This window comes from Pempheris klunzingeri, chromosome 2 (genome assembly GCF_042242105.1).
Source record: "Pempheris klunzingeri isolate RE-2024b chromosome 2, fPemKlu1.hap1, whole genome shotgun sequence".
Lineage (NCBI taxonomy): Eukaryota > Metazoa > Chordata > Actinopteri > Acropomatiformes > Pempheridae > Pempheris > Pempheris klunzingeri.
Window position 1 is genome coordinate 10,206,192 of NC_092013.1, and position 23,116 is coordinate 10,229,307.

At 40.3% G+C, this 23,116-nt stretch overlaps 1 protein-coding gene across 1 annotated transcript; it reads left to right on the forward strand.

Moving 5' to 3' along the window:
* The first annotated feature begins 6,149 nt into the window (after window positions 1-6,149).
* Window positions 6,150-21,226, forward strand: c1ql4b (complement component 1, q subcomponent-like 4b). The gene is made up of 2 exons (XM_070847271.1): window positions 6,150-6,710; window positions 21,047-21,226. The coding sequence occupies exons 1-2, from the start codon at window positions 6,171-6,173 to the stop codon at window positions 21,224-21,226; spliced, it is 720 nt and encodes a 239-aa protein (XP_070703372.1). The 5' UTR covers window positions 6,150-6,170.
* Window positions 21,227-23,116: the final 1,890 nt, after the last annotated feature.

The following is a 23,116-nucleotide window of genomic DNA, read 5'->3' on the forward strand; positions in this document are numbered from 1 at the left end:
ACCCGTTCATCCTTGAGTCCAATTGGATGTTTGTGCCAAATTGAAGAAATTCTGTTAAGGTATTGAGACAATGTGTTCACGAGAATGGGACAGACAAATGGACAGCCTGAAAACATGATGCCTCTGGCCATGGCTGTTGCTGGTGTGGACAGATGAAAATAATAAAAACGTTCCTGCTTGTTTCTTAACACAATATTTTCCATAGTTTTTATTGAATTTGAGATATTTTAGGTAAATCTGAGTGTCATCTGTGTAGCTGTGATAGCAATGTTATTATTTGAGCCAGAAGGAGCATGTCGGGGTTGAATAATAGTGGCCAATGAATCGAACCTTGGGGCACTCCACATGTCATTATGACCAAAGCCTGCACTAAGATCAAGCAGCAACAACACTGTTTTACCACAGTATTCATATGAATGTCTTTTAGCACCTTTATCAGTGGAATTTGCATGTAAATGGTGCTCTCCTGTCTCAAAATCCCACTGATCATGGCACAATTATGGAAATCCAGGCAACAAGTGATGCAGTGGTGGGTCAGGAAGTTTCGTATTTACCTGCTGTGGATAAAAATTGTCATTGTAGTTTCTAGGTTAGAAACCTAACCCTTTTTATGCCCTCAAGGTTACAAAACAACATGGCACAAAGCCACATAAATGGTTGGAGAATGTCGAAGTTCACTTATTTACACAATGTTTGCTGATTAACTAGCTGCACCATGGGTCTTGACAATAAGAGCTTTTGCAGTGTTATAACAATGTCACTTCTGCTTTTTCTCTGGCACACTGGAGTGTGTCTGGAGAGCCACAAGAGGTTCTTTACAGGTAAATGTAAACATTGGTTGCATTTGAGGAAACAACTTCTTGAGAGGACAGTCTAACCACCCCATATAGTCCACACTGAACAATTTTACTGTACACACTTCCAGTGTGATGCTGTGACCCCTACCTTTCCATTACTCTTGCTGCTTCTCCGTCCTTCTCAGGCTTTCGTTCTGCTCTTCCCGCTCACTCTCTGACCTGTGAGATTGCAGGTCAGGTCAAGCCCTTTCCACGGCCTCTTACGCGGCTTGTATTTGTGACCCTTGTGTTGGTAGCACCTCCACCTTGAATGAGCTGGTTAATACCATGGTAACCTCTCTGATCAAATGCCGACTGTCTGCTCGTGGCCTGATTGGTTTTACTGATTGTTCTAAACAGAGAGAGGGACTGTCCTGCTAGTAAATCACCTCTGTCCAGCCTTATCTATTGTCATGCTGCTGTGTGAAAACCAGAGTTTATCAGCTGGAATGACACATTCCAACACATAAAAACCTGGTTTTAATTACCATAAATCCAGCGTCCCCTGCTGGCCTGCAAAGACCTGATTTGTTGGAAGCTTTAGCAAGACACATAGCTCTCTATATAATTTCAACATTTAGTCGATGTTTGCCCTTTTACTTGAAGAGCAACGAAGAAGCAACGACCAAATGAAAGAAAAAATATATAGAATTATGCATCATTTGCTGTTTACAATAATGCACAATTGTGGTAAATATCCAGAATTTAATGATCACAAGAAATCATGCCACCAAAGTTAAATACGCGGGTCTTGATGTTGAGATGCAACTGAGAGTATTCAAAATGCTTTTACATGGACCCTCAGCTTTTTTGCCACAGTATTTATGTACCATAAAACACTTTCATAAGATCATGAACAACAAAGAAATCAAAAGAAACAATACAATCCCTCTAAGTGTGGTTCTGTATTCTGATGTATATCACTGCTACCTAAATACACACCGGCATATAGTTACTACACACATGTATATAGAGATCCATACTTCAAGTACATACTGGAGCGTAAAAAGTCATTTTTCCTCTGATTTGTGTCAAATATACGCTGTTTTGGAGATACAGTAAATTGTTCTGCCTGTTCCTTATATGATCAGACATCTTCACATGGAGCTGTTCTGTCAAACCTGTCTCGAAATTGAATTAAACATCTTGTCTTTCCAACTCTGGGTGAGTGATATCCTTGTGTTGACTCACGTCTGTGGCTGCCTGTGTGGTCTTGAGATTTTGAGCTGTATAAATAGAACTGACTTGACTTCAGAGCCACTTGTGTGATTTTAATGACAAATTATTATATAGACAAACTAAGTTTTTACTCACCTGGATAAAGCGCCTTCAGTTACAAGCAGCTATGCCATGCTCCAGCATTTGACTTCAGTTTTTCTCTTGCAATGGCTTAGTGACGGGGTTGGGTCAGCGGACCTTTGTGTTAACAACAACAGCCCTGTCCCACCTGAGACTTAACCCTCTAACCCCTTGAGTCTTCAGATCTTCCACTCTGCTGGTGCTGCAAAGCCTTTGTATCAATCATATCTCCACAGTTCAGACATCCGAAGGTCAGACAAGAGAAGGACGGATATCAGAGTCAAGGACAAGAGAGGAGATATGACACATAACTGCATTAACAACAATAATCAAGTAATAATTTGTCAGCTAAAATTCAGTATTGTACAAATCAAAAGAAAAGACCAATCTGTTTCTTCCCGTAAACCTGAACTTTAATTAAACACAGAGGAGGATGATATAGTACAAACAAGAACATGATATATATTATGGCGAAACAGAGTCAGAGACAGATATTATCGCTTCACAGCTTATATATTCATCGGCTTAGTTAATATTTCATAGGGCTCTAAAAACCTCATTCTCTCTAAATTGCCCTCCCTTCTTGGCAATAATAATTTAAATGCAGGGAGCCTCTGAGTGTCACCAGTGTGTCAGAGCCCACATGTAAATTATATGTGTATGTGTGCACATATGTATGCATGTAGGCACTCACACACATGCCATAAAGGCACATAAAGAAGCACTGCCAGGCATGCACACACAGAAGTGGATGTAAGCGGGGAGTATACAGTAAAAGCACAAAATCAAAAACAGAGAAAATTCTTTAGCTTCTATGGTTTTTGCGTTTGCCAATTTTGCAATATGTAGAAACCACACAGTTTCCCACTTTCTGAGATGCAGTAGTTATTTTCTATCTCCAAATGCAAATGTGACTAGAGGCTTGGCATCTGCCTGAGGGCTCAGTCGGCTGACAGTATGCATTCTGGGGAGTGATCTATTGATCCATATTCAATATCTTCTACATTCTCCTGCTCAGTAAAGTTGGGAGATGAATAAATAAGGAACAGAACTGACAGTTCATACGAGTACACTTGTGCCTTAGAGGACTATATGGGCTCCCTAAATGGTTTAATCGTTCGGTTTCTTGTGTAAATGGCCCCCCAGTCCAACACTTCTTGATAATATGTAAGCAAAATTAACAATGATAGATGTGTTTCTATTATCAGGTGTGTGTTTCTGATGCAACTGAGCGTCTGACAGAAAGAAACAGAAAAAAAAAAAAAACATCAGACGTTTCAGAGGAACTCCTGCTCTGTAACAGCACTCCCAGAAATAACAACATAAAAACAAAGTCCATTTTGAGAATTAATGAATTCATGAATGCTATAAATGTAAAGTGAGAGAGAGAAAGGAAAAGAAGGAGACCAGGAGGAGATGAAGGAGGAGGAGGATGAGGAGGGAGGGGGGGGGGTTGTCAGCAGCAATACATCTTTCATCTCTAACGAGGTCTGAAAGCTACAGAAACGCAGACATTGACAACAACCCTAGGAACACCACTCTCCTCCTTTCACCTTATCCTTTTCACTCCGCTATCCTGCTTGATGTGTGTCAGTCTCACATCTGTAGCCCACACTTTGTACTCATGCTTCAGTCTCTTCACACCTGCTGTTTCCCCCAAACACAAACTCCAAGTCTCTACGTCTTACTCTTTATTTGGCTAAGCAGGGCTGTAATACACTTACACTTACTTACTCACCCATACTGTCTGATCTGCTGTCTGGAGCATGGCCAGCCCCCGTATATTTTACAGGACAACTATGAATTCATCACAGAAATAAAACCTGGAAATGCTCCCTACAGTATATAACAGTAACTTGACATGTGTAGTGTTAAATAAGGATGCTGTAGATCCACCAGAGATCATCACAATCACATCGTAAATATTAAAGCATCATTTTTCAGTTTGTATTTCTCACTGTGGTGTAAATAAATCTTCAATATTTTACCGGAAAACGACAAGCTTTGATTAAACTATTAAACAGATGTAGTCATTTGATTTGTGAAAAGGTCACAAGCAGGATGGGGTGAATCTCAGTGTGTGTGTGTGTGTGTGTGTGTGTGTGTATGTGTGTGTGTTACGGAGGGAGGGCGGGGGAGCTGTAGTAGGCAGATGCAGAGGAGAGAGAAGCAGGACTGAAAATACAACAAGTGAGTGAACTGTTGCTCTGCAAATAAAGTCGCTCTGCAGCGGGATTTCTGCACAGCGGAAGTCTGACAAAGTAACTCGTCAGAATATGTGATTTTATTACAAGGACTTTGAACCGTATCACTGCTTCTCCTTTTTTTTAATTTTAATTCTTATTTTAATTTCCTCCGTGTCGGCTCGGGCTGCCTGTGAGCATTTTGGACGCTGCGGTCCAGGAGTCCGGGATGTGATGCTGTAAGTTTAAATATTAGTGTGACTTTGAGTTTGCACCGCAGCGCAACTTCACCCGACGCGACAGTGAAAGCGCTCAGTGAGTCAGTCCTGGATGGATTTCTCTCCGGTCCTGGACCTGTTTCCCTGCGGCGTCTCCATCTGAACCCGCAGCATGATGAAACCACTGAGGACCGGGTAGAGAAGGACAGAATAAAAACTGGGTAAGCAGATCTCTTTTTTTTTTTTTTTTGCGCAGTTTCTGAAAAGTTTGCAGGTGAAAATCATTATTACCTCTAAGTAAACCCGAATGAGTGCTAAAAATGTATGTGCTTTTGTGTTATTTGTGTGTTTTAATCAAAAAGGAATCATTGTTAGTTTGGGAATTGCATTCATTTTGCTGTGAACAGAAACTGGAGTTTGTAAACCATAATGAATGAAGGCCTGTAATAATATCAGCATGTAGCTGTGAAGCCAGCTCGTTTGATTATTATGTGACTGAGCTTTCATATGTCTTTCCCTTTATCAATTATGACAAATGCTTTTAAACAGACATTGTTGGCATTGTGAATAATCTCTCTGTTGCCTATTACATTTTTTCATTATTTTAAATTGCTGAATACAAATTTATCACAAAACTAAGGGCTGTACGTGCTAAAATTCTTTTACATTTTAAGTTTAAAGTTAATATTTGTTAAAGCAAATGGATTTAGTTTTGTTAGTCCTTTACTGTTTATTTAATAGTGTATGTGTGTTTTTTCCTTCTAGATTGCAAAAGATTCAATGACTTGCTGTGATAAAATGTTCTCTGCTTCATCCAAGCTGCAATTTGGCCTGCCCTTTCCTCAAAATTAGCCTTTTGTGACCTGTAACAAATCTGTACATTGAATGGAGGGGTAGACTGCGGAGCTAAATCCAATCCAGGCTCCTGAAGCGATACATAGGTGTGAGCTCGTCAACAAAAACACAAGCAAGGAGGAAGGAAGAAAAGAGCAGAGATTTCATTCTTCTCTCATTCCTGGACAGACAACTAAAGCGCCCTTCCCCGTATGTGGTGGGTGAGATGAACTCCAGTGGGAATACTGTAGACCCCACATGACAGCTCTCTGCCTGAGCAACTGAAAGCTTTTCACTGGAGCCTCCACAATCACAGGGCTGGATTAAAGAAAAACAAAAAACGTCTAAAATCCAACATTTAATGTTGCTCATTTTTGACAAAGACATTTAAAATATTTATGTTATTCTTGGTTTGCAAAATGATGCATTTTCTTTAGATAGGTTGAAAGCCCTCCGACACTGTGAAGCAGAAGAAACAGAAAAATAAAAGGATACAAAACAAATGTACTGATCAACAAGAAATGGAAAAACCTATTTGTCACTCCCCACCCGACTTCTGATTCTCTCCTGTCTGAGACTTGCCTGTCCTGCTCCCAGAATAGCCCCCCATTTCTTTTCTCTGCCCCACACCATCACATAATCTCATCCTCCATCTTCTTGATCCAGTAGTTACTTTCTACCCAGAGTTCAGCCTGGCCGGCACAACCATTCCAGCTAAGGGGGAGGAGGACTTCCTCACGCTGGCCGCCTCCCGGCTCTCCCGTAAGAAACGTGTAATCGGGGCTGGAGTCGGCGTGGCCATGGTCCTGGTCCTGCTGGTGGCCATTCCCCTATTGGTCCACACCACCAAGGGGGGAGGGTCCGGAGGAGGGGGTACACATTACGAGATGCTTGGGAGCTGCAAGATGGTGTGTGACACTTTCACCCCCCCACAGGGAGAGCTGACAGCCGTCTCCCCTCAGCCCCCAGACTTCTCAAACCGCAGGGGCAAACAAGGGTTCAGAGGGAGCCCTGGACTTCCTGGCCCTCCAGGTCCTAAAGGGCCCCCTGGAGAGCCCGGCAAGCCTGGCCCACCTGGTCCACCAGGGCCTGGGCCCGGTGGCTACGGCTCATCCTTCTACAGTCCCAAAATCGCCTTCTATGCGGGCCTCCGGAAACAACACGAAGGAAGTGAAATACTCAAGTTTGATGACGTGGTGACCAATGTAGGGAACTACTACGAGCCGAGCACCGGCAAGTTCACCTGCCCTCTGCCTGGCATCTACTACTTCACCTACCATGTCTTGATGAGAGGAGGTGATGGGACGAGCATGTGGGCTGACCTGAAGAAGAACGGACAGGTGAGTGTGTCCGTGGGTGTGTTTGTGTGCGTGAAGTTTGAACTTTCAGATCAACTTTTAGTCTTGAAATATCAGCCAACCAAAACTAGTTAAAATAATTTGTACACAAATGTTCTCTGAACTTATACTTCTGAAATAGTTACAAAACTCAAGAATGATAATGGCTATGCTTGAGCACAAAAAAGATGGAGTAAGGTTAGGGAAAGATCATAATTTGGGTTAAAACAGCGACTCTGCAATATCAGTTGACCCTCATCGTCATATTCGCAACAATAACCACTTGGTTAAGGTCAAGGATCGATTGTGATCAGGGGCATAAGAAACCAATGTTTACTATCGATAGGTAAAAGGAAGCAAACAGTCTCCCACGTCAAAGTGTTGACCCACCCATCCACCTCGACCTCCTCCCTCTGCAGACTTTGCGGCTCTGAAACGTCATCGCACGCCCCCCCCCCCCCCCCCCCCCCCCCCCCCCAATGGATAAGATAACTCCCACTGACACTAGAGGGCTTTGGCACCTGAACCTAAACATATGTCGCTCTTTACTGATGCTGTCGTTTTTCTCTGTAAGACGGTCTCTAGATGATTAGAAGTAAGCAACACCTGTCTGACAACAAAAGCTGATGATTAAAACAATCACAAAGTTTTATTGCAGGGCTATTGAATTGGACTGCATTGTATAGCACAGGTGTTGCTGGTATAGTGTTACTACCACACAGTTTTTTACCCTGTTGAAAAAAATGTTTCTTAACAATAGAGCATTGAAAGAATTATGATTAAGTTTTATACAAAGAAAGGTCTAAAGCAAAGGTTCCGCAAAATATATCAAAAGGAATCAAAATGCTGTTTACTTAGAGCAGAATTAAAGTAAAATCAACCTGCTGTATCTCAACTCTTGTATGGAGAAGAACCATCAACCCTCTGTTTAATAATGCAGTTTAATCAGAAAACGGTTTTTAAAAAAAAAGAAAAGTCAGTTTACTCTGGAAGACAAAGAAAAAGAAACGAAGGCAGCATGAAAGTAGGAACAGGGGTGGGACTGAGGATTGCTTTACATGGAGAACGTAACACTGTAATTAATTGTACTACTTGCAAACAAAGGGAGCGGAAGAGAGAGAGAGAGAGTGACAGCCAAGCGATCAAGAGGATAACACGTCTCTGTGGAACAAAGCCAAAATGCAACATCTGGCTACTCTCCTCCAAGGAACTCTGGCTTTAGTACTAATAAATAAACAAGTACAAATGCCTGGAAAACGCCTTGAATGCTTCCATCTGGAGACAAGCTTGAAGTACTAAGCCCTCACTCTGTTGAGGAGCCCTGATTCTGACATGTGTGCTGCAGAACAGAAGAGTGATGTCTTGGGGATTACCAGAGAAGAAAAAGGAGAGGAAAAAAACATACTTTCCTCTGTTAGAAGCCAAGTCAAACTAGGCTGGATGTTTGATGGTACAACAGCAGTCTCTATACACATAATTTACACTGTACATGAACTGACAGCAATATGCTACTGAGCAGACCATCACCCTGCTGGGCTGCTGATCGCTGATATGCGTTAGTGAATCTACACCTTAAAAAACTTTAAATACAGGAAGTGGGCCAATAGAGAGGCAAAGTCCTGCCGCTGGACCTTATTTTGGAAAAAAACATGTCCAGTAGATCCCATTTTGAATGTTTGTACAGTTTACCCGAATTGTGCAATGAATCAAACACATATGATGTTAATCATATGCAAGTGCAAGTCAAAAAAGTCATAGTTTGTCATAAAGGTAGTAGAGTTTTCTTTGGTGTTGTGTGAAACCGCTTAGTGAACTACAACCTCTTAACGATATCGGTCACCTGCTAGCTAGCTAGCTCAATCAGCTGCGGTCCGACGCATAAATGTAATGTTATCTGACCTGATGTGTTTTATCCAGCGACTCCTGGTCTTTTTCTCAGCCAAAGAACGAGCAGATCCCTCTACCTGCTCTTTGAATATACATATATATATATATATATATATATAATGTTTCTAATCACATTTTTATCTCTGGCTGTTGACTACCATACATATTTTTTCCAAAATAAGGTCCCATGTGGTCCAGTGGAACAGGTGGGACAGCTCAGTAGTTAGCATTGAGTTCTACCTCACTAAACCTATGTGACATATGGCAATTTTCAAGTTGTTCCATATAATGGAACACACTTAATTAGCATTCTACTTTTAAATAAGTTCTAATGTAGAAAATGTGGCAGACACCTCCCTGTGATGAACTTCACAGGGAGGTTCACACTCCAGTGCAGCCAATCAGCAGGCGTTGCGAGTGCTGCAATAAGGAAATGTAGCTGACCTTGTTGGCTCTCCCACTATTCGTCGCAGTGCAACAACACTACATATGACGTAACCAACAACAAGATCATGGGATCAGATAATGGGAATAGCAGGTTATCTCAAAAAACTGTCAACAGACCTGTCACAGATTTTAGTGAAATGTGTTCATAGTTGGGGCACGAGCTAAAAAGTAAACCCTTCATTTTTGGTGTCAAATTCAACATTTCTCAACATTTGCAATATTGCAGACATTTTTTTTTTATTACACTTTATCCACTTGGATGAAACATAATGAGCACACATGCCATGATTGTCTATTACAGTGGGTATTTTGTGCAGATCTGGGTCCAGTTGGACATCATGGAATTATGGCTGGAAATAGCTGGAAATAGAGTACGTTTGGCAGGAGAAATGACTGAAACAATCCTGCACAATTCACCAAAATTAATGATAAGAATTTCGGAATTTGGATCTTCATCAAACTCCACAGATGTGACAGATTTTTAAAACTGAGACATGCACAATAGGACACTATAGGAAACTGTTCACAGCGCCTTTCTGTGCAATGTTATACATTTCCTTTTAAATTTCTGTATTTGAACCAAAAACAAATCACTTGCTCCTTGACCCATGGTCTCACTACATGCACCACATTTAACTAGAATATTTTATTAGAATTGTGAGATATTCTGCACAGTAATATGAGCTAACAACCATGGTTAAATCAATAGAATGTCAGGTTGTTTTTATTTCTTTGCTTTGGTTTTATGGAGTTTCCAAATACACACATTATATTGAAGACATTTTTGTTACTGATCAAGTCCATAAAAATAGTTATTCCCTATTTCATTGATTTGATGGGATGTGCATAAAGTGAAGCGTAAAGAGTACAGGCAGTTAAATGCCAGATATAATTGGGGTCCCGTGGTTTGTTGCGTGCCTTCACAGACATTGTCATTCCTGTCTTGTCCTGCTGTTAAATCTTTCATAGCCTTTAGATGAGATCCTCTACCCTCCACCTGTGCCCCTCCTTTAAACACACACACAGACACACACACACACACACACACACACACACACTTATATCATCCACACACGCTATTGACTCCTTCCCCATTAATTATCTTTTCCATCAACTAAATTATTTAACTCAATTCAGTGCTGATCTTGCCCTCAAAGTTTCATTGCACCCACAGTTTTTTTCTGTTAATAGACAGATACTCTGGTAGCAGAGTGAACCAGCTAGGTAAATTATAAAAACCTTGAGTATAACACTGAAAAAGTTTGTCAATTTAGAGACTTGTAAAGATATTGAATTGCACATTAAGTCTACTCCATTATTATTATTATTATTATTATTATTATTATTATTATTATTACTGTAATAATCTTTCTGTTCATATAGATTTGATTTTGATATTTCTCAGACAAAATAGTATGATGTCTTAAAAAATATACTTAATCACTTTTTTACGTGTTCGATGAGATGAGTGATACCATGTTAACGTCTCTTACAGTAAAATATGTAACCACCAGCCACTTATCTTAGCTTAGCATAAGGACTGAGAACAGGGGGAAATGGCTAGCCTGGCTCTGTCCAAAGGTTAAAAACAACAGCTTGCCAAATGATCTCATGAACTCATTGACCGCAGGCATTAGCAAGTTCAACCTTCACAGTGACACTGTGGGGCTCACAGATCTCCAACAAAACCATGTGATTTCTGATCTCTTAGATTTAGTTGCAGTCTCTCCACTTGGCACACAGAGACAAACTGATCCAAACCTTCATCAAACGTTGGTTCAGACAGCGACCAAACAGGACCTCCAAAATGTTGAAGGAACATTACTGGGATAAGCAACTGTGTGTAATTACTGATTGTTAATCCCTCACAATGCTCATGAAATTTCTGTAACCATTCAACATGGTCTCATGGGATAGAGTATAAATAGCACAACACTTGTTAGGCCTTTTCTTGTCAGGTCTATGCAATTTAAGCTTTTCCCATGACAGTGAACACTTTGCCTCACCAAAGCACCAAAACTACACTTTCTCTTTCCAGAGTCCATTTAGCAATAATCGATTGTCAACGTCCAGTTAAACTTTCAAAATAAAACTTGCTGAGACATATTTTAGGTAGCAATTTCATTAGGCTGAAGCTCCAAAATGATGTTAGTTAGGTTCAGGAAAAGATGATGGCTTGGGCTGAAATAATAATATGTTCGTTATGTAAATGAAGTTAAATTACATTCATCAATTACATCATTTAAATAACTAAATGTTAACTTTTGGTTTCACATCAGGAAACAAACCATCACTGTCCCTTCTGAAAGTGTTGTTTTTGACCCCTCCATCCACCTCCACCTTACGCATATTTTGTTGCTACGTTCATATAGAGTTTTCTGTATGATATTTTCACATAAAACTACACGCTAGCTCTGCACAACATAAGTCAGTAGAGACTAAATGGTGTGAAATGAAATTCAAAAAGAAAAATATAAGTTGTAATAACGTATAAAATGAATTAAGGCATTGGTTAGTTATTCAAATGTGATTTGGTGAAATCAGGCAGAACCAGCACTGCTACTTAACATGTAATATGTAATTTGTTTAATTCATACAAAAACATGTAGTCATGTAGAAATAGCAATTTGCAGTTAAGCGCCAAACTATTATGCTACGCTCAGCTAACAAGATGCAAAGGCATTGCATACTTGCAAAAATATCGAACTGTTCCTTCAAAATGCATTATGTCTGTTTCTAGTGAGTTTGGCAGCATGGGTGGATGTGTGTGTGTGTGTGTGTGTGTGTGTGTGTGTGTGTGTGTGTGTGTGTGTGTGTGTAAACAACAATTGTCAGACTGATATGCATGGTGTTGATCAGTGTCTTGTCAAAGAGAGCTGAGAATAAGACACATCCTGAGGAGGGATCACGGCAGAGACAGGCAGGACGCAGACAAGTGGGCTGACAGGGACAAAGAGAGAGCGTGAGATGGATGGATGGATATTAACAGGAGAAAGGACAGAGGAGGACAACATGAGTGTCCTCTGTCCTCTGGTGAAGGGAGGAGCTGAGGAGAAGAGATAACGCTATGTAACGGTAGCTTTATGACACATGGCTGACGTACATGAAACAAATCGGTGTTTGCTAATGAAGCGTGTGGCCGATGTCCAAGTTTACACCAAGTTTGCAGAGCTGAATCGCTCAATGCAAGGAACCTTCTTCACTCCTTGTGTCCCATAACTCATCAAAAGACTGGTGTTGAGGTAGATGACCTTTTCAATGGATATATAATTCACCACCAATATGTACTTTGCCCTTTACAGCGATGGGCATGGAGTGGGAGTATGAATATTTATAGCTGGTCCAATATGGTAGAAACTGGGTTGGTCAGTATGTCGGTCTGTACTGGCCACACACACACACACACACACACACACACACACACTACAGTTTTACAGACATCACTGTGGTAGGATAGCATTTCAGCACCTCATCTGCTATTGACACACGGTAACCTCATTATGTGGCAGTGGCATTAGGTTGGATCTGACCTACTGGAGGATGAGACTGGTGGACAATCCTATGCCTTATTAAAGCCCAACAAAATGCTCTGACAAGTGGTTAAGTCTTAACAATGTAAGGTGTAAAGGTTGTAAGGGAAGAGGTGGAGAATTAATCTTTGGATCAAAGGTGCACTAATGGTATCCAGCTTAGAATAATATATGTATAGATTCTGATAAAGGTGTATATGTTATATGTATTATAGGGGATGGGTTATTGTCTTATTTAAGGTGTATTAATTCCTGTGAGATTATGAATAAGGCTTTGGATCAAGAAGACGACTGGCATCTTTTAGCTTGACTCTCAAGCAGTAAAGACAGTTGTGCATTCTGATCATTTTCACTGTGACCACCATAAGCACACCACACATCGTTTTTTATGCACCTTTAACCAAAACCCAATGTTTTTGCATGTGCATAAATATAACTAATAAGATGTATTATTTTTTATATATTTAATTAGATCATTAAATGTAACATGTAAAAGTTGTGGTGATGACAAGCTTGGAATTAGTTAGAGGAAAGAAACGGCTCGTCTCCAGTAGGTAGGTGTGATGTGACTATGTGAGAGGTGGAAGCTGTTAATTACAGTATGTCAGACAAGGTGTCGATATGGGGCTCATATGGCACTTCATTAGACAGTTTCAAATTCACATCATTTTAGCACGTAGCATCCCCCAGCCCTCCACCTGTTACGTATGTTGTTAAAATAATTCACAATCAAGAGTAATTTTCCTCATGGTGAATTGCTTTGGTGTCAGACACAATGGCTTAACATTATAATGGGGATCATCTCCTGATAAAGAATAAAATCCACCCTGTCAGACAACATTTCTTGTAAAGAAAGAGAAAGAATCCTCTCAGCCTGCAGCTTGCCCTTGTTTCCCTTTTTCTCTGACAGCACACATACTGTATTTATGCTCATGCTCATGCACACACCCATTATTTCACTATACGTATCTGTTATAATGGCTGAGGCCATTATATTCTGCCGACTAACACGACTCGGCTGGTTGTTACTGTGTTTTGTCATTCCTTTGTTGTGCTTTCCTTTTGCCTCCCCATTATATCATTATTTCTCCTCATCAAGGAAGCAGGATTTTGTCTGTTATAAACAGCAGCGTTTCACAGTGTTTGATAGCATCTGAACTAACATGAACAATGGTAAAATTTGTATTAGATAATTAACATTTTTATTGTAGGAATATCAGAATTAGAGGGATATTCTGTTATGACTTGGTGAATGGTTTGAATTGGTGAATGAGCATTGTTGTTTGTGTCCCTACACATACCTTTGCACACACAGAGAATTAATACAAGACAAGGCAAACAATACGTCATAAAGAAATAGTATAATTTAACTTCAGAGCCGAGGCTTTGCTCAGGCTGATGCTCTGCAGGTAGACTGTCCACAGAACCCATTTATATCCAATTAGAGATCTCCTCTACCCTCAAAGGTTTCAGTCTAGGGCCAATTAGAGACTTTCTAATCAACATCTTGACACCTTGGGTCTTGAGTGTCATGGCAAAATATTAACATTTAGTATGCCAATTAGTGTGTGACTCTGCAGTGCAGGAGAAGGGTTACATGCCGACCTGCATAATAGAAACAGGATAACTCTAGCTGGTAGCTGGTACACATGGAGGGAGCCAGAGAGAACGCGGCAGCTTTTACGAAAAGGGCCATTTCAATTGCCCTTCTTCTCTCTCCCAGTTCAACCTTAGAGGTCCCTCAGGTAAGTTTAAGAGACCCCGTCTCAATCGCCTCGCTCCGCTCTGAGAGGTCTGTACATCACAGTGAATGAATCCTGTCAGTTTTATTACCAGAGGATCAAGGCACCACTGCGAAACAAAACAAAACTGAAAAAATAACACAGTGCATTGACAGCCCACCTCCCCAACCTCATTTATGCCACCCTTCCTCTAAAGCAGGCATGCTTGATCAGTTTGTTATCCAACAGGCTGCGTCCCCATCACTCAAAGACCCCCTCAACTTTGGCTTCCTTTACCCGAATCCTGTGCTTAGACTGTTAAAAGTGCATGCAGCTGCTCACCCGCCTGTGTGTCCAAATTTCTGCTTTCACAGCCTCCTTTTTGCTAAATGTCCTTCTGCTCTCCGTACCCCATGTCCTCCTCCTATCATTTTCCATAAACTTTATGAACACACACTTTGATGTTTAATCGATTTACAAAGATCTTTGGCTAAATAAATTTGAAATACAGTATGTCAGCCCTTAAATATGTCACACAAATCAGTTGGAACACAGCTGAAAATGGAGATTTTATTGAGCATGTAGCACCGTCAGTGAATTATTTCTATGTTATAAATTTCCTCGGCCTCTTTCTTTCTCTCACCTTTCTCTATCTCTCTCCCCATTTAATGTTGCCCCCCTAATGAAAAGTGGAGGCAGTGTAATCTTCTCTATTGTCCCACGGGTCTCCATTCTCCCCAACAGCAGCAGATCAAGTCAGAACAGCGTCGGGCCAGCAGACAGAAATTCACTCCCTTGTCGCTATCAATCTCCGCTGCTGCTGACAATAATCCTGATTTGCCTTTCCCTCTTGTTTTCACTCACAAAGCCCCAGCGCCTCCTACCCGCTTTAAGAAAACAAGGTTTCACTGTGATTGTTGCTGACAGCTAAACCTGCAGATTTATCTGTGCAGGATTTAGTGTCACCAAGCTCTGAAATGTCACCAGCTCGGGGTCGGTCCGAGAAATTAAGAGCATAATCCACAGTGGAGGAGGAAGTATTCAGATCTGAAAGATATGAACAAGTACCAATGCAACAACGTTAATTATCAGTGGCAGCACAAGTTCTTAACCCACAATCCTACTTAACTAAAAGCACAGATTTGTCGTCAGCACACAAAGGAAGCATGCACTTGAACATTTGTACAATCATATTTAACACTCAAAAAGAAGACGTTTATAAACACCTTGAAAATAATAGCTGTTTTTTAAAAAATGTAAATGTTTCCTCATTTTGTTTTTATGTATGATTTTTTTTATTTTACAGTGGAAATATACTTAAAGTATCAGTTAAAGTATGTGTTCTGCAGAAAAGTGACCCCTGTGAATGATACATTACTATGTAAAATATAAGATGGCTGAATACTCATGCAGCAATGCATAAGAAGCATTTTATTGTAGCTGTTCGAGATGAAGCTAGTTTTACATTATTTACTGTTGTAGTAGTTTAATCATATTGATACTCTTGTGTTATATATTTTCAACTTAAAATGAAAAACCTGAAAAGTTACTTGTGACTAAAGCTGACAGATAAATGTAGAGGAGTAAAAGGTACAATGTTCCCCTTTGATGCAGCGAAATATCAAGTAGCCTAAAATCAAAATACTCAAGATTGTGCTGTAAGCACAGTAACTGTACAGCAGCACTAATGATCCATTTAACAATACTATACACACTTTTCAAGTCTCAATTTTTCATTTGAGTAATTTAATCTTTCCCTTTGTTTTTGTATTACAGATGACTATTAATTCACGATTAACTCATATTCCACTGTGGCAATAACATTGTTATGATAATTGTATGATGGTGTCGGTAATAATATCTCAAATGTCACACTCTTGAAAATATGTGCATAAAATGTATAAAATTGTTAGTTTATCCACTGGGTTACTGTATATACAGGAGGACAATGCAACCATGAATTAATCATAAACATAAAACATTAAATGTCAGCATCTCCACTGTCTGAGTCGAGGCTAAGTAAACCTACGTGTCTCATAAGGAAGTCGACCATAAAAAGCCATAAATAACATTGTGTCCTTTTGGCTGGCAAATATAATTAGCTGATGCTCATGTTTAAAAGGCCATTTCAATGAGGGGTGTGTGAATACCACTGATGCAAACCTTTGTTATGACCCTTAAATGTGGGTGATACAGGTAGGACCCAGCATTCTTTTTTAATGTGCTACATGTAGTTAAATCACAATTTTTTAATATTATAATAATGTCCATGCTCATGCAGAGAAATAAGCCAGTTTTAATTGTAATCTTATACTGTGTTTGTAGCAAGTTACAGCAGCCTGTCATCCTCTAAGTCAGCTGAAAATAGTGTCAGGGGAATCCTGCCGTTCAACCATGTGGACAGATGTTGGATGTACAAGATGTCAGAATCTTTTTACTGTTATATTTTTCCTAAAACCTATTAGGTCTCCTCTTGGGAGCTGTTCAGTCCCTTCAGAGCAAAGCAGTCCAACAGTATAAAATAACAAAATGTCTTATATGCTGCGTGGTTTTTCTCAGGTGTTCACTTGAGATTCATAAAAAACAAAGAGGAAAGAGGCTGCTCTTATCATGATGTAGAGAGAGAGACAGAGTGAGTGTGTGTGTGTGTGTGTGTGTGTGTGTGGTGGGGGGGTCTTATCCTGACCTGCTACTAGTATTTCATGGGCCCATTTGACCACTGTAGCCTATCCTGTGCCCCCATTTATTGTGATTGTATGGAGTTATTGAGGAGTTGGACCTATTAGGCGGGGAGCTGCCATGGCTGTCCGACTACCAATTACCGTAGCCTCCAGCCATGTATAGCCTGCCCTGACGCATCTGGAGGTAGGGAGGGGTGAGGGATGCTACGAGAGGGGGCTGAGGGTTCGGGGGGTCGTGTGGCGGTGGCGGTGGTGGTGGTGGGGATCCTCAGGAGACCTGCCACAGCAGCATGCCGTTAATCAATCCGATTTAGACCGGACAGGGACACTTAGTCGCTCCTCCCGCCAACACTGCCATGGCGAAGGAGAAAAAAATGTGTGCGTGACCTGCATCTCATTGGAGAGTAAGGACACAAAAAGATGGATAGATGGGTCCAGAATGAAGAGACAGCGAATGGTAGAGGGATGATGGAAGGGGCGTGAGGTGTGCAAGGAGATTAAAGTTAATGGAGTGATGTGAGTTGAATTAAAACAAAGGAAATGCATCGATTAATTTTCGTCTGAAGCAGGTGAATAGAAATGTTCACCTTCTCTACATGGAATGCTTGTATGGGGAAATATATCGAGTTGAATTGATGAAAAGGGTGGGAAAGAAAACTCATTATTGGATGGAGGTTTAGGAGGAATGGGTTGTTTAGTCTTATTTGATTTGTCTTAGTGATCACAAGAGAGTCAGGAAAGCCTGATGACTGGTGGAGATGACGGACCATATCCTTAGTCAGACCTAGAGCGGGAGACAAGGATGAAGTGAGGGTATCATATTTGCATTCATTAATATGTATGCGCTTGTGTACTTAATTTTCCTCTATTAAATGGATCGTCTGCTTGAATAGTTGGTTACTTACCCAATGATGGTTCAATTTATTATAAGAAGATTTGCTTACTGGGTGCAAAAACAACTTAGCTTGGACTTGGAACTTAGAATAGGAGAGGACAAAATAACAGAGATACCCTCGTAATGAATGATGTCACCTTATTCGCCATCAGAACAGCTCCTTACCCACATTGAAATATTATTGGCTGAATCCTGACCTGTGCCAAGTGGGATGCTGAATCACTCTTCTCTTTGCGGAGGGAAAATATTCAGCAATTATGTGGGCTACCGCATCTGTTTGACTTGCATGGGAGCGTTATGATCTTGGAATATGGGGTCATCATTAGATTTGAGTTCTATAGTATCATATTCGTATTAACTGTTATGTAAATATGTACAGTAATTGCCAGGTGTAACGACTTCCTCTTAAATGGCTGGTCATACCATTACTGATCCAGCATCATATGTAATCAGAGTCCATGGCATCCTGTGGGTTCCTCATCTCATAAATGTGTCCACACGTAGATTAAAGAGCGAGAAATGACTCATCAGACCATAATACTTTTTAAATTGTGTCAGGCTCCCGGTTCTGTGGTCTTCACACCAGATAATGCATCTTTAGTGTGTTGGTTTTGAATATGGCAGACATTAATGCCAGTTTTATGAAGCTGAAATTGTATCTTGCTGTAATTGAGCCATCACGGTGCTGATTACATTGTTTGGTAATTTTGAGGCTGTGGTGTTTTTCAGCTGTCTGTGTCCTTGCCTATGTATGCTGTCCATGTTTAGCATTTAATACAGTAGGATTAATTAATTTATTTATTTCTGCCATTTAAAAAATGTAAGTATTTCTGATTGTTTGTTGATGTCCATTTCGTTTCTATATCTTTGAAAATCAAGGATAAAAGGATATTTAAATTTAATATCAATGTCATGTATTTAATAGCCATTATACATGGTTGTACAACAAAATGGAGGTTATAGCCCGTTCATGCCACGCACTGAACATGTACACAGATAATTAAAATTGAATATTTACAAGATATATAGTTATTTCTTGGTGTATGTACATACACATATACACCAGGAAATAATTCAATAGTGCATATTTTGAACATTCATCTGGGTGAATGTAAGCAGCTGAAAGAAGAAAGGTGAGAAAAAGTTTTCATCTTCACAGTAAAAGCTGTGGGAAATAAAGGTAATGTTACTCAAACGTGTTAAAGTGCTAATTAGAATTCAGCCTTAACTTGAGCCGCTGACTCACTCGCTGTAAATGTCATTGAGTTTTCTCTCATTTAAAGCTGCCACAATCAATATTTTAATAATTACAACTGATCAAATGATGTTGTGTAATGTGAAAATGGGGTTGCCAGCAGTGATTAATCCACAGAGAATTGGCACAAGGATTTTAGTGTCTTTGAGCTTGTTGTTTTGGTTTTAGTAAACAAACCACAGCTTTATTTATCTGGCTTGCTCTCATTGCTCTCATCAGCATCATTTTGAGTGAAAAAGCTCTAAAAACCCACCATACGCTCCCTGCCAAGCACCAAGCAGCAGACAGACAACGCTAGCGGCATGTAAGCGATAGCTATATGTAAATAGCTCGCTAATAATTCCCCCATATCAACTTTAATGTTAAAATATGCCAGGATTATGTTTATGATTTGTCTTTATCCTTAATGTGTCTATATACAAGTGTAATATGGACCACTTGTGCAGCCTTGCAAAGCTGATTACCTTTGAAATTATAACAAAGAACAAAAAAACGAATTGCCAAAAATGTGCCTGAAACTGTTAGCTAATGAGATCGGACAATCCAAGTCCACATATCAGCAGTCAGTATGAGCTTGCTGTAATAGCTTGACAAATTAACCGATGTCCTCCCAGATGTCATCCTGCCATCAGATTCTTAGCCGCTACAGGTGGATCAGGTGTGAGAGCTACAATCCTCTAGAAAAATTGATGGTGGCTAAGAAAGGTTGTGCGCTCAGATGGAGGTTTGAGGCCAAAGATCACTGCACATCTCATCTATCTACCCAGTGGACAGGAAGGCATCTGTACTGATGACATTACGCCAAGATCACACAATGAAACAGGAAATAAAATAACACAGGATACATCCGGATAAAGTGAACAGACCGGTTGTGGGTGGGATACTGTGATAAAATGAAAAAGATAAACCTATTAAAATCATCGGCCTACAATATAAAACACTGGATTTGTAAGACATTTCCATTTTTTGTAAAGCCAATGTGGTAATATTTGAGATTTTACCGTTTATGTGTTGCATTGGCTCACTGGATTGCATAATACTTGCTTTCTTCATGTTGTCCACTGAGAAATCCATATTTCTGCCATGTCCATTTCCTCAACCTGGTAATTAACACTCAGATGGCTGTGCTGGACATGTGGTCCCAATTGCAGGTGATGATTCGTGTTCTGGGGCTGCAGGAGAAGACCAGCAATTCAATTAAGAGCAGGAGGGGATTGTGGGAGAAGGGGCCTGTTGAATTTGTTTTCTCCTAATGACATCTTCGAAACTAGCCAATAAAAATCATTCATCTATAATATACAGTAATAGATGTACGTACATCCATGATACATAAAAGTATCAAAAAACAAAAAATGTGTCACACTTATGCCAGTCTGCAAAACGAGTGCCTGGCGTTCAGTCTGAGTTGCAGCCCTGTTTGTGGATGTTTCTTATTAAACTACGTTAAAGCTATAAAGTCATGTCGCCACCCCAAATTTAAAAGTAGATTTAAAACACAGCTCATCGTTCCTTGTCTGTCTAATCTAATCCAACATCAACTTCCTTTTCTGTCTAACACTTTAGTAAAATGTGCCGAGGATTTAAATGGATGCAAAAGTTCAAAAACCTGCCAAGCATGAAACAACTTTGTAATGTCAGTGGAGAGGTGCATTTTCTCACCAAGAACTAAGACGAAACCTAAAACTTGGGCAGATGCATCAAGTTCTTGTCATATGTGTTATGAAAATGGTCACATTTAAAGCATAAATAGATAAAATAAATATTCAATATCATCACAATATTATGTTAAACTTTTGCTGGCGACACATTGACCATCAGCAGCTTCAAATCCGGCTCTTTAAAATTCATTAATGGCATTGATAATCTACTTTCTCTTCATCGTTGCAGCCTATCAACATCTTTCTTGTTTCGCCTTTCTCTCAGGTGAGAGCCAGTGCAATCGCGCAAGATGCAGATCAGAACTACGACTACGCCTCCAACAGTGTCATCCTGCACCTGGATGTGGGGGATGAAGTGTGCGTACAGCTGGACGGGGGCAAAGTTCACGGCGGAAACACCAACAAATACAGCACCTTCTCTGGCTTCCTCATCTACCCTGACTGACAGTATACTCACATTTATATACTCTTTCTCTGTAATCAAGCAAAAAGTTTCCTCTCCCTTCTGCATCTAACACACCACGCTGCCATAATGTAATTTGTCATCTCAATGCTGTTCAGTACACAACACATGTAATAACATGATCACAGTTAACAGAGTTTGAAGATAATTTGTGTAAAAATGAATATATTATTGTATATATTACCACTTGACATTTACTTCTGATACACATACTTGTGTAATCATTATTCTGTGCCATGTACAGTATATGTAAGCATGGCTAAAATACATGATTCTCATCTGTTTCACACGCATGCACCCGCTTGTACACACACAGGCGTGCAGACATCAATTGAACTCCTCCTATCAGTTGTTACACTGAATCACGATGACCATTTCAGCCACTGGCCTGAAATCGACCAAGATGATCTCTGAATGTAGACTGTAAATTGAAGTGTGTGTAGCCTACTTGGCTGCAGCGTCTCGCCTTCACTGTGAGATGGATTTCCAAACAAGAAAAGTCATGAATATATTGATCGCAGCTGATAATACAGCCAACACCATGATCGTAATCCAGTGTGTCTGTGTTCATGCCCGTGTGTAAGCGTATGTGTGTGTTGGGGTTGAGGCAGCGAAGCATCTCGCTGCTGTTAGTTTGACTCGTCTCCGTCTCCGGAAAGGGAGGGGGGGCGTCAGGTTGTCGATAACAGTCCCTTAACACAGACAGTGTATCGATACTGAGGCTTTGAGATTTTCCCTGAGCCAGAGCTTACTGTATGACAGAGCCTCATCATGTCCTGCTAATGAGCGGAGGCCTCATCTACAGCCACACCTGTTCAGTCCATAGTTTCCTGTATGACTTTACTAAATAGTCTGACATTTTGGGAAACATGCTTATCTGCTATCTTGAGTTAGATGAAGAGATTGATACCACTGTCATATTTGAGACCAAACGATTCAAGAATTCAAAATTAAGGATTCAAGCATTGGATATTTGGCAACAGTGGCAGGAAGAACTCCCCTTTAACAGGAAGAAACCTCAAACAGAACCAGGCTCAGAGGGGAGCGGCTTTCTGTCTGGGTCCGTGTTGGGTGGGGGTGGGACAGAGAAAGGGGTGATTACAACAGTACACACTGGAAGGCCGAGTGAGCCAAGCATCGTAGGGAGGGGGGGTGCTCAGTATGGTTTAAATGTGGGGATAATGGTGCACATTTTCAGATAGTCTCCCCTGGATGAGTTTCATAGCGTTGCACTTGCTTGTTCACATGATAAGTGACAGAAATAGTTGTGTAACATATGAACAACAAAGAACAACGTGAAATGTGTTTGAATGTTGGATCGGAAATGTAACAAAAATGAACTTGCATACTTGAAGAATCATACTCGCAGCTTAACGCTAACACAACACTGGAAGCGTGTAGAAACAGCTAGCCACCTACCAAAACCTTTAAAGCTATCTAAATAACATGTTATACCTCATTTGTTTTATCTGTACAAAAGCCTAAGTGTGAAAACAAAAATGTGCAGTTTTGCTGGTATACTAGCTGTATCCTACAGTTTCCAGTCTTTGTGCTAAGCTAAGCTAACCAGCATTCGGTTTTAGCTTTAGAGTAGTATCAATCTGCTTATCTAACTCTCTGGAAAGGAGCAAATAAGCATAATTCACTTTCAGTGTCGAACTATTTCTTTAATTTTACCATGAATATACCCATGTGAAAATTTTTTTGAAACGCTGGTGACTGTTGTCGATGTTTCACTGCCATATGCCATAACTATAGGTTTTCTGTGCCTTACTCTATCCTTTTTTCCCCCATTTGTTATGCATGATACAGTTTCTCTCGTTGAATCCCGACTATTGTTTAGGAAGGAGCTGATCCCTGTGACACAAACAG

Coding starts and splice junctions, on each gene's coding strand:
- c1ql4b (XM_070847271.1), top strand. CDS start 6,171: ATGGTCCTGGTCCTGCTGGTGGCCATTCCCCTATTGGTCCACACCACC. Junction 6,711..21,046: donor ACCTGAAGAAGAACGGACAG/GTGAGTGTGTCC, acceptor CCTTTCTCTCAG/GTGAGAGCCAGTGCAATCGC.